The 15,736-nt window shown below is 50.2% G+C and overlaps 7 protein-coding genes across 7 annotated transcripts; all 7 read left to right on the top strand.

Annotated features, from left to right (window-relative positions):
* Positions 1–613: 613 nt before the first annotated feature.
* Positions 614–1,954, top strand: TEOVI_000110700 (uncharacterized protein; the record flags this gene model as incomplete). The annotated part of the gene is made up of 1 exon (XM_067224391.1): positions 614–1,954. One exon carries the CDS (start codon positions 614–616, stop codon positions 1,952–1,954), a length of 1,341 nt encoding a protein of 446 aa, XP_067080492.1.
* A 515-nt stretch (positions 1,955–2,469) lies between these two features.
* Positions 2,470–3,876, top strand: TEOVI_000110600 (uncharacterized protein; the record flags this gene model as incomplete). The annotated part of the gene is made up of 1 exon (XM_067224390.1): positions 2,470–3,876. The coding sequence occupies one exon, from the start codon at positions 2,470–2,472 to the stop codon at positions 3,874–3,876; it is 1,407 nt and encodes a 468-aa protein (XP_067080491.1).
* Positions 3,877–4,268: 392 nt separating this feature from the next.
* On the top strand, positions 4,269–7,391 carry TEOVI_000110500 (uncharacterized protein; the record flags this gene model as incomplete). The annotated part of the gene is made up of 1 exon (XM_067224389.1): positions 4,269–7,391. The coding sequence occupies one exon, from the start codon at positions 4,269–4,271 to the stop codon at positions 7,389–7,391; it is 3,123 nt and encodes a 1,040-aa protein (XP_067080490.1).
* Positions 7,392–8,169: 778 nt separating this feature from the next.
* TEOVI_000110400 (glucose-regulated protein 78, putative) lies at positions 8,170–10,200 on the top strand (the record flags this gene model as incomplete). Its single annotated transcript, XM_067224388.1, has 1 exon — positions 8,170–10,200. One exon carries the CDS (start codon positions 8,170–8,172, stop codon positions 10,198–10,200), a length of 2,031 nt encoding a protein of 676 aa, XP_067080489.1.
* A 412-nt stretch (positions 10,201–10,612) lies between these two features.
* TEOVI_000110300 (uncharacterized protein) lies at positions 10,613–11,182 on the top strand (the record flags this gene model as incomplete). Its single annotated transcript, XM_067224387.1, has 1 exon — positions 10,613–11,182. The coding sequence occupies one exon, from the start codon at positions 10,613–10,615 to the stop codon at positions 11,180–11,182; it is 570 nt and encodes a 189-aa protein (XP_067080488.1).
* Positions 11,183–11,500: 318 nt separating this feature from the next.
* On the top strand, positions 11,501–12,997 carry TEOVI_000110200 (Beta-lactamase, putative; the record flags this gene model as incomplete). The annotated part of the gene is made up of 1 exon (XM_067224386.1): positions 11,501–12,997. One exon carries the CDS (start codon positions 11,501–11,503, stop codon positions 12,995–12,997), a length of 1,497 nt encoding a protein of 498 aa, XP_067080487.1.
* A 1,481-nt stretch (positions 12,998–14,478) lies between these two features.
* TEOVI_000110100 (uncharacterized protein) lies at positions 14,479–15,279 on the top strand (the record flags this gene model as incomplete). The annotated part of the gene is made up of 1 exon (XM_067224385.1): positions 14,479–15,279. The coding sequence occupies one exon, from the start codon at positions 14,479–14,481 to the stop codon at positions 15,277–15,279; it is 801 nt and encodes a 266-aa protein (XP_067080486.1).
* Positions 15,280–15,736: the final 457 nt, after the last annotated feature.

The raw sequence follows: 15,736 nt of genomic DNA, 5'->3' as shown, positions 1-15,736 counted from the left end.
GGGGGGGGAAAAAGAGTGACGGTGACAGGATCAAACGAAAAGAAGGCATGTATGCGTATATATTGTAATCTGACTATCTATATTATGCAGGTACTCACCTCAGGGGGGAGAATATGGAAACCGGGATGATGCGGTGCCGTTGGTTGAAATGGATGTGTCCGATTCCCGTTGATTCTTTCTTTTGTATGGGTGATTTTGTTCAACTTTTGTTGGCGGAAGATGGCCCCCTCTTAACTAAAGGTTTCACTTCTCTTCGTTCGCGTCCTATTTATGTGATGGTGCTGTTCGTGACCCATTTCAATGAGGAGGTTGAAGCAGTTTTAATGAAGCCATTTTCTCAGCGTTTCTGCATGGGTGGGGGCGTGTGGGTCCCAGTGTTACTCCTCCACACTTGTATGTTTTCTGCTTCGGGCTGTGTTTGCGGATTCATCTCCTGTTACTTTTATCCCGTCTTTCTCTTCGCTGTTTCTACATGTGTGTGTGTGTGTTGATACTACCTCTGATATCCCGTAACTGCTGGGAAGGTGTGGGAACCGCGCAAAGGGAGTTTTTTACTTTTGTGTCCGTTTGTAAGTTTACGTCATCTGATTCTTTACGGGGCCGTGTAGCGGGAATGGCGCTTTCATTAGAGGACAGCAACGCTGCGCTGCGGTGTCAGCGTAACCGAGCCGTGGCAGCCGCAACACTTGCCGACTCAATGCTTACGAGGTCTGGTCTTGTTTGTGACGAGGCTCACAGTAAAACTTTTTTTTCAACCCATACGAGGCCGATTGTACGGTACGGTAGCTTTGAAGAGTTGTTGCAGACGCACCTGAAACCCGATCCAAATGGTGAAGCGCGCGAATTATTGCGTGTCCTTCAGTCAGTGCCTGTTCTGCGCGATGAGCTCGCTCTCCTCGACGATGCGACGCTGAAGAATGTTTGTTCGTTTCTTGGTACCAACTCAAGGGATCTGGCCCGGCTTGGTTCCGTATGCCGCCGCCTGCATGGCATTGCCATCGCCTTTACCCCTCCTGAGGTCGTTGTAGTGCCGAGCATGGTATCGTCACACGGCCTCATGAGCGATGTTATCATGGACTCCCTTTGCTCCTTCTTCAGTTCGTACAAGCGCGGGCAGTTTGTACAGCGCCTCAGGCTTGTCGCTTCCAAGTACGCTTCCACGTTGGCGATAAATGATTCCCTTCCACTTTGTAGTCCTCATGCCTTCCCAGCGCTGGCTAAGGTTTTTCCTTCACTAACGTATCTAGACTTGCGTGGTGTTCGCTGGAACGCTCAGTGCTTCCCAGGACTTGAGCAGAGCTTTTTCAGCGACCTCTACGTTGCGACGCCACATCTGCAGACGTTGAAGGTTGGTGTTTCCCTACTTGTTTATTGGTCACCGGGTTGGTGGCAACGGCTACCGACGCTTTCGCATTTTGTCGTGGGTTCTCGCCGCGACGACCAAGCAGCAGCACTGCCTTCCGATGTGTTTGAAATGCTCCGTGCACCGCAAAGGTCGTGGAGTGTGAAGTTTTGGTGCGTAGTGAAACGGGAGACTTTGCTTCTTTTCTTCTTGGCTACACAGCCACTACCGGGGGTGCGTGAGCTTGCGCTCAACATAGGTAACATCGATTTGGCAGAGGCCTTTTCTCGGCAGCCCACGAGAGCAGTGCGTGAGGAGAGCCGCGGGCGGAAATCTGCGAAGGGTTCCAGGATGAACACACCCCGGCGTGCAGCTGGAGGCAACTCTAACGAAGGGGATTTGTGTGTATCTTTTCCGTCAATGACCGCACTCACAGTAGCAAATTTAGATCGTGTTCCCCTGTTGGCCCACAAACTCCTTTCGTGGATTTCACAGCGTGCGCCGGCTCTAAGGCATTTTAATATAGTGACTACTGCACGTATCCCACCACCACCAACTCGACTCAAAAGGCAAATGATGGCTGAACAAGCACATCTCACTGCAACCAGCTAGGCGAAGAGGGGGTGAATCCTAGGGTGGTGCATACAGCCTGAGCGGGGGGAAGTGTACGTCTGCTTGTGGTGGTGAGGAGTAGAAAAACAAATGTAAAAAAGATATTAATACTCATAGAGCGCTAATTCGCCGCACGGCGATACCGCGCACTGTGTATTTGCGGGGGTAACGCCCAGGCATCGGGGGTACGGCATCCCGAATAACCACCAATTATGTGCATGGACACCTACCGTCCTAATGTTTCTGTGTGCTTCCGTTTCCGCATATCTATCTTTATCAGTTTCCGGTGTTGCCGGATTCTTTGTGTCTGCCCTGTTTTCCCTCTCTTTCTTTACTGTTTTCAGCTTTCTCACTGTTATTATTATTGTTACAGTTATTGCTATTATCATTTTTATTTAACCCTGATCTGGACGTATTTGCTGCGGTTACGAAGTTTAGGGCGCAGTCGTACATCATTTCCTCTCTTTCGTTTTCAGCGTGCAGGGTATTTACTTCCATCCACGATAACTGTCTGTATGATGTCCACTGAATCCCTTGAGTGCTGTGAGTGTTCATTGCCTGTGGGCAATGAAGGGAAAATGCGGGCCGTTTTGCTTGTTCCGTGTCAACATGTCCTCCATGCTGGTTGCAGCGAGTTCATACGCAAGCGCAGAAGGATACAACAACGCCTCAGTGCCTGCGGGGACGGCTTTGACGCTGAGCCTGAGGCATGCGCCCCGGTGGAACCCAGTGATGGTCGTCTAGTCGCTTGTCCGGCTTGCTTGTGCCCCATTCAACGACTCGTACCGCTGTTCCTTAACAGCAGTAATACCCCCGGGGTCGGCGACACCAGTGGATATGGAGGTGCCGGCAACATTCGGCATGATGGTGATGAGGGGGATGTTATCGGGCAAGACATAAGTCAACGGGTTGTGGGAGATGGAAGAAGTGGCGACACGATGTTGCAGTTTAAGCAGGTTTTCTACAGACAGCAGTCGTTCATTGAAAAGATGAGTGAGCTGTGTAAACAGCGGGAGAACGTGGCGCAGTTAACCAGGTCATGTGCAATGCTGCACGCACGCCGCACAGATTTGGAGAGCGAGATAGAGAGGCTCTCTAGCATAATTCCGAACGTAATGGCCTCTGCGAACACACCCCGGTTGAACGGTGACAAACCTCCAGTAGAGCACATGACGGCGACAGAACTGGAGCTCTATATCACTCAGTCTTCAGCAGAGTTGAGCAACTTAGAACGCGAATTACGTGATCAGCGATCGGCCACGGAGAAAAAAATAAAAAAAGCAAAAGAACTTCAAACGAAGTACCGCAGAATGAGGGCAACTGTGCTTGCGGACGTAAAGAAGGATAGCTACGTCGGTATTCACTGTGAAGAGAGTGAGCGCAAAACTCCGGTGGAAGAGGGTTCTTTGCTCCTGACTTGTAGCAGTGATGTAGAGAACGAGGTCGTGCGCTATAGTGAACGCCCTCACGCTTTATCTGCTCCGGCTTCGGACACCGAAGAAGCTGTCATGAGGAAACATGCGTTAATAATCTCTTCCGGAAGCAGTTGTTGCAGTACCTCTGATGTTGAGGAGGTGAAGCATGTGGAAAGGGGCGCTGAAGAGATTTCTCTGGATGATGGTGACGGTGATGATGATGTTATCATTATTGATGACTCGCCCCAGCCTCGATCATCAAGGTTGACGAGAGGCTCGTGGGGTCGTGTTGGCAGCGAATACAATCGCGGTAGAGGCTCAGCTGGTCAGCAGGGCCTTGCGAATGATAGAGCTGAACTGTTAGATGAAGACGATGTGATGTGGCACCCACAGGCGCAGCGCACCCGGCCGATGTTCAGTCAAACGGTGTCCACACCGCGTGCTTCGCAGTTTCTGCCTCGTCGAGTCGACCGTCTTTTTCAGTCGTCGCTGGAGGGTTTTCGGTGAATGGGAGATGGGTATAAATTGGGTTAAAACGACACTGATGATGTCGAGGTTGGGCACATGCAACATATATACGCAGACGTTTATATCGTCCGATCCAGTCGTTTATGTGAGCACAGCTTACCAACTTTTTTTTAGCGAAAGTGTACCTTTTCTACCCGCTTTTGTGGTTAGAGTTAGTCCCATATTGTTCTTGTGAGTGCATTTACTGTGTCGTTGTTGATCTGCTGGTTGTTCTCTTCCTCTCCCCACGACCGTTGCCTCTTTGGGGATACCCCTGTCATTCCATTCCATGGTTCCCTTTTTTTTTCTCCCTCTCCAAAAACTTTATTTACCCTCAATCGATTTGGACGCCGACTTTTTTTTTTTACTTTTCAAATGCTGCAGCATGGTTGATGAATCCGTTTATTTTACCGCCATTAGAGAGACCCGCTACTGGGGGGCCGTGGACTTCCCATGTGCGGCTGCCCCCGGAATCCGAAAAGATTTTGGAAACTATGCCCAAACGCCTTTTGCCAGCCATCGAAAAGAGTTACCTCTCGGCGAGTGTAAAAAAACTTAGTATATGGAAGCCGGAGCCTCGTTTTGAAGATATGATCGAGGCACTTGAGCGCCAGCAGCGCAAGTTGCGAGCGACGATTGGAGGCCGTGAGCACGAATGCCGCTACCGTCTGCTCTGGCAGCACCAAGAAGAGAAGGTAATTATTGAGTGTCGAACTGAAGCGGCATCTGTATCCGAGCTGATGAGGCAGCGAGCGCGCTATTCCCAGAAGGTTCGGGATTTTGAGGCCCGCGGCCACGTTTTACACGTAGAGACGCTCACGCGTGGCCACATATATAAGTCGGAGGAGGATGCGCGAAAGCACATAGAATCACTTGAAGCCATGATGTCTCTAAAGGGGTTGCGACACAAGGCCTCACGGGATGTAGAATCAGCAGAGTCTATCCTGCATGGTTTATGTGACGTGCAGGAGTTCGAGAGATGTGTTGCCCAAGGTTCGTTTCACCCGTCAAAGATTTTCAAACCTGTAACATCGTTGATAATGACTCGCAACACCGGTACGGGTCATTATCAGGGTAGAACAGACCTTCTTATGGACTACACTGTTTGCGATGAGGAGTGTCGGGCAAGGGCCAGACTGCTGTTCGGCGAGAGGCTTGCACTAATGGACCTTTATTGCGAGCATAACGCGGTTGTGACGATAGCTGTGGAGGAGTCGTCCGCTCGTGCAGCAATGTGGCGCGCGTTTCGTTGGGGCAGGTGCCAGGCACGGCTGGAGGCTTTGCTTATAATACAGAGATGGTGGCGAATGTTACGTGTGAAACCGTGGTTAGTGCGACGTAAACAGGGTATCAGTGAGTGCTTTAGGAAGAAACGCTGGAAAATGACTGCATCTGACTACCATGCTTTGCTGTCACGCATGCGGCGGAGCCGCGCGCTGGTTGGTGGCCCGTCTTCTCTCACTGATATCAGGCAATCCATGGCTGCGGTAGAACGAGCGGCTGAATTGTCCCATCAATGGCTTTACGATTATTTTGTGTACACGTTGATGAATCGAGCCGCACAACTGCATCGCCTGATTCAGCACGACCTGGGGATCCACTCTGTCGAAGAGTATGCTGAACGAAGCGCAGAAGAGGAAGATGAAGCCACCTCGTCGCTTCCCCTTTCATTGCTGCGGATGCCATACCGCGTTTTCGTTCGCATGCAGGCGAAGCAACCGTACCCTTCATGGCGTATCAATCGCTGGGTTGAGGGCTCTATCAGCCTCATGCGGCTTCAGGAGGGTCTTATGGCGGAAGAATCGCGGCTCCGTGATGTACTGCACGGAAGGGAAGCCCGTGAAACGGATGCGCTGAAGCTCTTTCAGTTTGTACTAAATAAAGGTGATTGGCCCTGGCGTTCGTTCTGTACAGCTATGCATTTCATTGTGCACGATGAGAGTATCGGGCGCGATCTTGTGGCAGAGAGTGAGCGGAATGCCAGGTCTACATTGTCCGTAGAAGAGGCCGCTGAGGCGTCACAGTATTTTACCCTGGAGAGTGAAAGGCTTTACATTCTGCAGGAAGAGGCCCTGCGGCGAGAGGCCATTGAGAAGGAGGAGAGCACTGTGTTCGGTGATGCAACAGAAGGGGAGTGGCGTTGGGAGAATCTGTGCAAAACCCGGATGCGATTCGCAGCCTCTTGCGGCTGTGTCCTCCACTGGGAGCGGGAGCGGGACCGAGGTTTAGGGTCCAAACATGTTTCACTGGATTCGGTTGCGCGTGTCATCACACGCTTCTTCCGCCGTGTTCAGCGACGCCGCAGGTTGGCCGCTGCCCGTTCCAAAGATGCCTCTGAGGAAACGCGTGTTCGGGAGATCGCGTCTGCCATGAAAAGGTTGTTGGAGGGCATTATTGAGGAGGACAAGCAGTTAATACCACATTACATAGCGCAGTTTGGGGCTGCCGCTACCGCTGTTCTTTCCCCGGTTTCCACTAGTAGGGCCACTGAACTTTGTTCCCAGGCTATAGGAACCCAGGAAGACGCGTCCTATATTGACACTTCAGCCTCACTGTTTAGCGAATGGTTTGATGCGCAGGCAAGTGAACCGATGGAGCGAAACTACAAGGAGATTGTTGCCCGGTTTATTGCCGCACACAAGGATCTATATAGGGACATGCAGCATCTTTTCTACATTGTGCGCCGGGTTAGGGAAGGTGTTGAGGAGTCTGAGTTGAGCGAGCGCATTGCATTGCAGCAAAGTGAGGCGTTTCTCCAAGTCGCCACCTACCAGGTAAGTGTTTGTGAGGAGAAAGGGCGATTGAAACTCGTTGAAGAGATTGAAAGTGCTCATTTGGACATGTGCGAGCAGTTGGAAATGCTGGGCGCTTTGGCTTGGTGCACAACTCCGAGTACTAGGCCTAAACCTTTCGTTTTCCCACTAACTAAGGCGAGGAAGGCGAAACCAGAGGTCACCAACGCGTTGCTACCACTTCCCATATACATGACAAATACCAATCGCCTCTTATGCCGGGAGGAAGTTACACGCGTCCGAATCGCTGTAGAGGAACTGAGGGAGTACAAGGCATATCTGGAGAACGCACACAACCTTCTGCATGACGATGTGGTGCGTGAAGAGGCTACTCAGCGCCTGTTGCTATGTGCTAAAGTGGACAACTATTACCCCAGTAATCCGCCTGTAGCCCAGCTTGCAGCGCTTGTAGAAGAAGAGACTCACACACGTATCCCGACAGAGGAGGAGGCTCTAGGCACGTACAGTTCCCCTATGCTCCGATCTGTCTCTGAATACGCTGAGCACGTACTCTTCAAACGTTTCCTCCAGGGGTTCTTAAAGTTCTCGAGCGAGGCTCAGTACTTTGATCGCCATGTAACGGTGTTGCTCCTCCAGAGGGTTTCATTTCTTGGCAGTAAGCTTCGCGAGCTTTTGGCCATGGAGAGCTGTGCACGCGGGAGGTTGGAGTTTTATGAGGAACGATACCGTGACGCACTTCGCGAGGCATACTACGAGAAGTAATGCCACCGTGTTTCTTAACCATGCTTTTTTTTAATTCTCCCCTTCCTGTCACTGTATCATTACGAACGAAGAAAAGGGGAAAGTGCCGCACATGTATTTTTATGAAATAAGAACCTATGTCATATAGCAGTAAGCCGTGGTAGCACCATGCCACGGAAATAAGTTTCACTATATGTAAGCGCTAACACACATATGCGCGCGAAAAGCAAAAAAAAAAAGAAAAAAAGTAGACGAGGAGAATTTTTAAAAAGGGTATATTTATTTAAGCATGTACCTAAGAGCGCACGGGCCAGACAAAGCATGAGTGCCAACACAGTTATCCGCACACACGCATCAGAAGGTACTGTTCTCCATTTTCTTCCATCAGGAAGCATGGTGTAATTATTTCTCACGAAAGTTGTACGACTAGTAGTACCCTTTTTCTCCCTTTTCTCTGTGGCTTTTTTAAAAGCTTCCTTTATTTTCTTTTTCCTTTTGAGCTAACTCTACCTCCGCAGCCGCCAGCGTTCTCAATGCAGTTTTGCGTGTAAGTCACTTGCCTCTTGGCCAAGTAGACTCGATATGCAACACCAGGAGCGCCGCACGCATAACAATTTGCGTTTACGCGTCTACGTTAGTGTGCAGATGTTATGATACTTTTGTTTTAACTTTGCTCCGCGTCCTTGGCGTTGGTATTGTTGCAATCTTTCATCGGCCAGTGCCTGTATATTTCAATATCCTCCTGCTTTTTATCCTTGCTACTGCCTCTGAAAACAAGGAATATCTGTCTCTTTGAAGGATGACATACGAAGGCGCCATTGGTATCGACCTCGGTACGACGTACTCGTGCGTTGGTGTGTGGCAGAACGAACGTGTGGAAATCATTGCAAATGACCAGGGTAACCGTACGACGCCGTCCTACGTTGCTTTCGTCAATAATGAGGTTCTTGTTGGCGATGCGGCGAAGAACCACGCCGCTCGTGGCTCGAATGGTGTTATATTCGACGCGAAACGGCTGATCGGACGGAAGTTCTCCGACTCTGTCGTGCAGTCCGACATGAAGCACTGGCCCTTCAAGGTCGAGGAGGGCGAGAAAGGTGGTGCTGTGATGAGGGTAGAGCATCTTGGAGAGGGGATGTTACTGCAGCCCGAGCAAATATCTGCCCGTGTCCTTGCGTACCTGAAGTCTTGTGCGGAGTCGTATCTTGGGAAGCAGGTGGCTAAGGCTGTCGTAACAGTGCCTGCATACTTCAACGACTCGCAGCGCCAGGCAACGAAGGACGCGGGGACGATTGCTGGTCTGGAGGTGCTGCGCATCATCAACGAGCCAACGGCTGCTGCAATTGCCTATGGCCTGGACAAGGCTGATGAGGGGAAGGAACGCAACGTTTTGGTGTTTGACTTTGGAGGTGGAACGTTTGACGTCTCAATTATTTCAGTAAGCGGCGGTGTTTTCGAGGTGAAAGCCACAAATGGTGACACCCACCTTGGTGGAGAGGATGTGGACGCCGCACTGCTGGAGCACGCACTTGCTGATATAAGGAACCGTTATGGAATAGAACAGGGCTCTCTGTCCCAAAAGATGCTATCCAAGCTGCGTTCACGGTGTGAGGAAGTGAAGCGAGTACTGTCACACTCGACAGTGGGGGAAATTGCACTCGACGGGCTGCTTCCCGACGGCGAGGAATACGTGCTCAAGCTAACGCGAGCGAGGTTGGAAGAGCTATGCACGAAAATTTTTGCTCGCTGTTTGAGTGTGGTACAGAGGGCGTTGAAGGACGCTTCAATGAAGGTTGAGGATATTGAGGATGTTGTGCTTGTCGGGGGAAGTTCTCGGATTCCTGCTGTGCAGGCTCAGTTAAGGGAGCTATTCAGAGGTAAGCAACTCTGCAGCAGTGTGCACCCTGACGAGGCAGTGGCGTATGGGGCTGCAGTGCAGGCGCACGTACTTTCCGGTGGATATGGGGAGAGCTCTAGGACAGCAGGTATAGTGCTTCTGGATGTTGTGCCCCTTTCAATCGGCGTTGAAGTGGACGACGGTAAGTTTGATGTGATAATTCGTCGGAACACAACCATTCCATACCTTGCGACCAAGGAGTACAGCACTGTGGATGACAATCAGAGTGAAGTGGAGATACAGGTTTTCGAAGGTGAGCGCCCCCTCACGCGTCACAACCACAGGCTAGGCTCCTTTGTTCTTGACGGTATTACCCCGGCAAAGCACGGTGAACCGACTATCACCGTTACTTTTAGTGTTGACGCCGACGGGATCCTGACCGTTACAGCCGCAGAAGAACTCGGGAGCGTAACAAAAACACTTGTTGTGGAGAACTCGGAGCGACTTACCAGTGAGGAAGTACAGAAGATGATTGAAGTTGCACAAAAGTTTGCCTTAACGGACGCCACCGCTCTGGCGAGGATGGAGGCCACCGAGAGGCTCACGCAGTGGTTTGACCGACTCGAAGCTGTAATGGAGACCGTCCCGCAACCATACTCAGAGAAGCTTCAAAAGCGTATTGCCTTTCTTCCGCACGGGAAAGAGTGGGTCGGCACACAGCTTCATACGTACACTGACGCGGCGTCGATAGAGGCGAAAGTAGCGAAGATTGAACGGCTTGCAAAGAGGGCCCTGAAATCGGCGCGTCGTGAAGGAAAGGATGGATGGGCACCGGGCAATGAGGACAATGGAAGCGGTGATGACAACGACGGTGACGATAACAGTGATGAGGACGACGAGCTCCAAAGGGGGAGGGGCGTGACAGAGGGATCGGGGAGGCCCCCGATAAGGAAACGCGACCGCATAGAGGCTATCAACGCAAACACAGAGTAAGTCGTAGAGGTGTCTAACGACCCCTTTACAATAATTTTTTAGTCCAGAAGTTTCTGAAGGTACCTATGCTTTCATTAAGGCTGCTATCATTACCGCTCTGTTATTCCCCTGTTCATCCATTCGTTATACAACTTACTTTGACGAAATGTGTGATTGTTGAGCACGTTCTCTCGTCTTTCGTGATAACATACACATAGATGCATGCACTTGTATTTGTGAATGTCGTTGTGTGTGGCCGCGGTGTGCACATCCCCGCTCTACCGCAACATAACCGTGTATGTTTTTTATAAAATGGTTGACTTGTTTACACGTCCTGCTGTGTCTTTCTCTTACCATCTGCTTCACCTCTCTTTTCTGTGTTTCCCCCTTCCTTTCATGGAAATCGCCGGTAGTTTTCATTTATTTCGTGTAAATGGTGTGGAAAGGATCACGTGAACGAGGTGTTCAGGAGTACCGAAAGAAGAGCAAGGGGAATAAGCCCACCAAGGGTGAAAAGGTGTCGAAGAAGGGAGTTTCCTCCTCACGGCAGCCGAAACAGCGGGAGTTGTTATCAGCGAAACAACAGCAGCAGCAAAACAGGAAGAACGAGGAACTACGTGCGGCACTCGCTGGTGCCTTTTCCACCGAGGTATCCAGCAGCAACGCGGGCCCAGCGTTCGATGGATATGGAAAGGGTAGTCCTACTGACCGACTGCAGTTCGGTTACGCACCTGCTGTAGCTGCGGAAGCTGTTGCATATCACAGCACTATCTCTACTGATGCGTGGATTGAGGCGCGAAGGACGCGCTACCGCACGGCAATTGTGGAGCAGAAGAAGCTACGGAGGCCGAATTGTGAACCCATAACCTCTATACTGAAACTTCAGGGGCACTGGCGGAGCACTGAACTCTTTGAGAGAGAGGTTCACGGGAGCCACGCAGTCGCGCAGGACAAGGTGGACGATATTCTTGACACATTTGTTTCACGCCAACGTGTCGCTTAGTTTGGGTTCCTGTTTATCACCTGGATGTTCACACAGGATCAGTTAGGTGACGTATCCTTCCTCCCAATACAGGCTAAGAAAAGAAGTCTGAAGTCCGGTGAAACTGACGGTGGAAATTTCTTATTAACGCTTATTCGCGTGACTTTTGTATGCCGGTTGTGTTGAGGGACGTTGAGCCCTCCGTCGTCATTCACTCATTGATTCTACCCCAGACTGAATGTTTTCTTTCATGTTTTCACCGTTGTTTGTTGTCCGAAGTTGAGTCCAGGGAGGGGGAACACGCGGTGGTAGCGAGTCCATTAGCGAAGGCGGCAAGTTATGAACTCTGAAGAATGCACGAAGCGTCGAATTGGCATGAATTTTCCCCCGGTGAAGGATCGCGACGACGTTCTCAAAGCACAGAAGGGGGCTGTCACGCAGGAGCAAATTCGTGACGGCATGCAGGATGACACCCCTCCTGTGGTCCGCAGTGTTTTGGAATTGGCGCATCTGATGATGAGTGGGCACAGTCAGAAGCTGCGTGCGGCGCCAGGGTACCAAGGAGGTCTATTTTATTCCGGAAGCCCTTTCTGTTTCGCCAGTGGTTACCGCGACGGAACTCGGCCGCGCGACATGGATGAAAAAGGTAATCACATGAAGCTGAAGGATCCCCTCACGTATGGTGTTCTTTCACTGCCTATTACGGCGGCGTACCTCTGCGAGTTACACGGCACCGGTGTGTTTGACTTGCACCAGCCCCTACGACACTATTTGCCTGAGCTTGAACACAAACTCGACGCTGAAGTAACGGCGCGGAGCATTCTCTCCTTTAGAACTGTTCTTAATGAGCAGCAAATAATGAAAGACGCGGGAGTTGACAGGGTGCGGCCCCACGTTACACGGAACATCTGCGCTGCAACGCAGCGCTATGTGTACATGCCAATAAACTGCTTTTTTGCAGGGGGGTCATCTGCGGCGCTCAGCGGGCAGGAGCAACGTGAAAATTTTGTACAGTACTTGCGCTCGTCACCTGCCTGCACGTTTAAGAAGGTCACTACTCATCGAGCTTACCGTTGTGGCGTGTCCCATTTCTCTGTAGCCCTACTCGTGGCAGCCGTTGAGCGGCAACTGGGCGGGATCAGCTTTGAAGCCTCAATCCGGAAAGTAGTTTTCGAACCGGCTCAGAGCCACGGTGCGGGGTACGGGCCACCCAAGCTTTGGCGTGACCCCAATGAAATATTCTACCAGCCGAGTGGTCTTGCACTGCAGCATCAGGGCTTTGTCAAACCGCTCGCTGCGGGTTCACTCGACAACTGTGGGCCGCCACTTTTGAACTCATCACTGAACCTTCACGCCCCCGTAGAGGATTACGGTAAATTACTCCTCCTATCTCTTGATGCTATTAGGCACGCGCGAAAGGAATTGGGTGAATTCGACTCTAACTCGGGGGCTATACCTTCGTACCCACATTACGACTTTGGCGTTGAGTGGTTGGACACTGGACGCAGACTTCAACTCACCCGACGAGTTTTGGGTATTGATTATATACCAACTGCATCGTCGTTCCGCTACAACTGCGAACACGACTTGGGTTGTTTTGGTATATGTAACTGTGGCACACGCGATGCATGTCTTCTTGGAAACACCATCTCGCGCGTCATCCAGCATCTTTTTGTAAAACACATCATTGAAAAGGGTGTCAACCCGATGAAGGGACCAAACCTCGACAACCCCAACGAAGGGGAAAGTGAAACGGAGCTGAAGTTCCGGAAGGTAGTAGACGAGCAGAAGTACACAAGTGTCTTCAAGAAACACGATGCGCATACACGATTTTAATATTGTTACCCTGATCAGTTATAGGGAGCAGCGACGAAAGCAGGGGTAACGAGCTCAATTTCATTTTCGTGAGGCCTCTTTCCTCGTATGCCCAAATGAGCAGACACTGAAGAATGGTGTCTATTCCTTAGTTATAGCGTATCTGGGGGCTATAGTTTACTTTTACTGCGGCTGTGGTGGAACTGACAGCAGCCACGCTTATCCACACTATGCCCTTTTTTTTTCAGCGTGTAAGATGGAAAGAGATGCAACGGTAACGGATATCTCCACTGCCCTTTATCGTTTCAACATTACGTTTTGTATCCTTTTCTTTGTGTCAACTCCCCCTCTTTTCTTCCCATCGTTTGTAGCCGCCTTCCCTTTCATCTGAAGCTCTTATTTGAATGTCTGCGCGGAGACGCTGTGTATGACACCGCTCATCTGCAAAGTGGCGCGTTGCCCCTGAGGTTGTGGTGAGGTGTGCGGAGGTTTCGGGGTACTTGTGTAAGTCTGTATGCAGGTGTTGATACTGTAATCGCAAGGAGCCTGTGCGGAGCCGGTGGTGGCGGTGTTGAACGCATCAGTGGATGTGTTTCGCTTCTTTAACAGCCATCACAAGAATGGCTCATTGTCCTCTTTGTTACGACGGAATGGTTAACCTGGCTGTCACCCCGTAATAATGGAGGTGGGATGTTGTTAACCTTTTGTTTTCACGGTGTCAAATGCTTCACCGTGCTATCGTTCTCAACTGGTCGTATCTCCTACGAAATTCTTCGCCAAACCACTGTGGTTGTGGCAATCTTCCTTGCACCTCGCGGCGCATGTGTGTGAGTGTGTGTGTGTGTGTGTTAGCACTCCACTGAGATGGCATTCGTGCCTGACTATCCGTCTGTTTGCACTGCCACTCGCGTGATTGTCAGCACAGCTTCGGGTTATCATGTGTTTTCTCGGTAGTGTGCAGTGTCCGAACTGGAGGCTGAAGAAAAAGATCAGCAAGGAACCAACTCTGTTCGGTGGGCGTCTAGTACTTTTTTCTCCTGTCTTAGTATTTGTTTCCGTTGTCATCACGTATGCTTGCACGTTTTAACCCCACCTTTTTGGTCGTCGTCGCCGTATGTCTGCAGGAAGTATCATTCTACAGCTTGCGGTACGAAGAAACAGTTGGGGACACTGACCACTGGTTTAACGTGTAAGCTGGCCCTTTCTCTTTCATCAGTTGTGTTTCGTCAAAAACATTTATTACCCCCACTTCTTCACGCAACCGTCTTCGTTGCTGTATCTGCTAATATCGTTATTATTATTTTGCGTGAGGGAGTGGGACGTTTCGCTGCCCGTTCCCCCTTTTCCCTTTCCTACCACACGGAGCGAATGGTCTGTGGAGCGTGTGCACAGAACAATAATTTTAGCGGCGGTCACTTTTCACATAGAAAAATAGGCAACGGAAGAACAAAGTAAGGCGAAGCGACGGGAGAACGACGAAAAAAAACAAGAGGATAATAGACATGACGAGGAAAGTGGCCGGTGATATGTGGGACTCACGAGTAGAGGCATCACTCCCTGCACTGAACTACCTCCGTACGGCACAACAATTGCAAAAGAAGGCGGACGAGTTAAGTCGCGCACAAGAGAGAGTACATAGGTTGCAAGAGGACAACTCAGCACTACTGCTAGAGAATGAACTGCTTAAAAGAGAGCGTGACGCACTCCTTTGCAAAGTACAATTCTTAGAGTTAAACGAACACGGGCACTGCACAACAAATGATATAGTTGGACCCTGGGGAAATGTGAGATCCGTGCCCGCCGGCGGTCTTGGGAGCACCACAGGCGGTGATCTTTCGCCGGTGTTCAAAGATAATGTTAATAAAGCAAGTGAAACTCGTGTGAACATAAGTGAACAAGCCAGGACGCACACGAATAGCGAGCAGCAAGACCTTCATAATCCAAAGGAAGAAACAATATTGTGCCCTCTCTCAGCATCGTCAGAAACGTTAATTAACACCAACCGGCCAGATGCAAACATAGAAACATTCCATCGTAGCACAGAGTCTCATGTGGAGTACTGCGCGAATGGTGAGTGTCGGTCACCTATCAGCATGACGAGAACCACACAGACCGTCGCTTACGAGCGTCGTGTTCCCTCTGTTGAGCGCGGCACCATGACAACAATGAACATTTACATTTGCTCGTACCAATCTTTGCCATCGAAAGCCGGTGCTTTTTTCGAGGTACCACTAAGCAACGTAGAAACGGCGATTCACCACGACCCCGAAAGTCTCACTAGCATCACAATCCCTCGCAGTTGATGAGAATGAGATGAAGAAAGACAAGACGCAAAAACCGTCTCCATATAATAAACATAACAGTACCTTCTAGAACATGTGAAGAGAGGGACACGCTACTTCAAGGGGTGCTGCGTTATTGTTTAGCAGACCCAATACCATGACGATAGGACATCACGATAACCTTGAAACAAAACTTAACCGACGACCTGTATAACAGCACACAATTAAAATGCAAAAAAAATCGGGACGACTGTCACTGCTGTACAGTGCGAAACATCACTTAAACAACACCTTTTGCAACCCATAAAGTAGGAACAGAGCAGTAAATGCGAAAGTACCATTAAAACATTACAAAAAACACTTTGGCAAGCAGATACTCGTTTACCTCGCAGGTTTAACGGGGAAATTTCAAAAGAAAAAAATTCCAGCGGTAAAAAAGGAAAAATAAATAAACACTGAAATCATAATAAACCAAAAA

This window comes from Trypanosoma equiperdum, assembly GCF_001457755.1.
Source record: "Trypanosoma equiperdum strain OVI genome assembly, contig: ctg_2, whole genome shotgun sequence".
Classification (NCBI taxonomy): Eukaryota; Euglenozoa; class Kinetoplastea; order Trypanosomatida; family Trypanosomatidae; genus Trypanosoma; species Trypanosoma equiperdum.
This window is presented reverse-complemented; position numbering and strand designations above follow the sequence as displayed.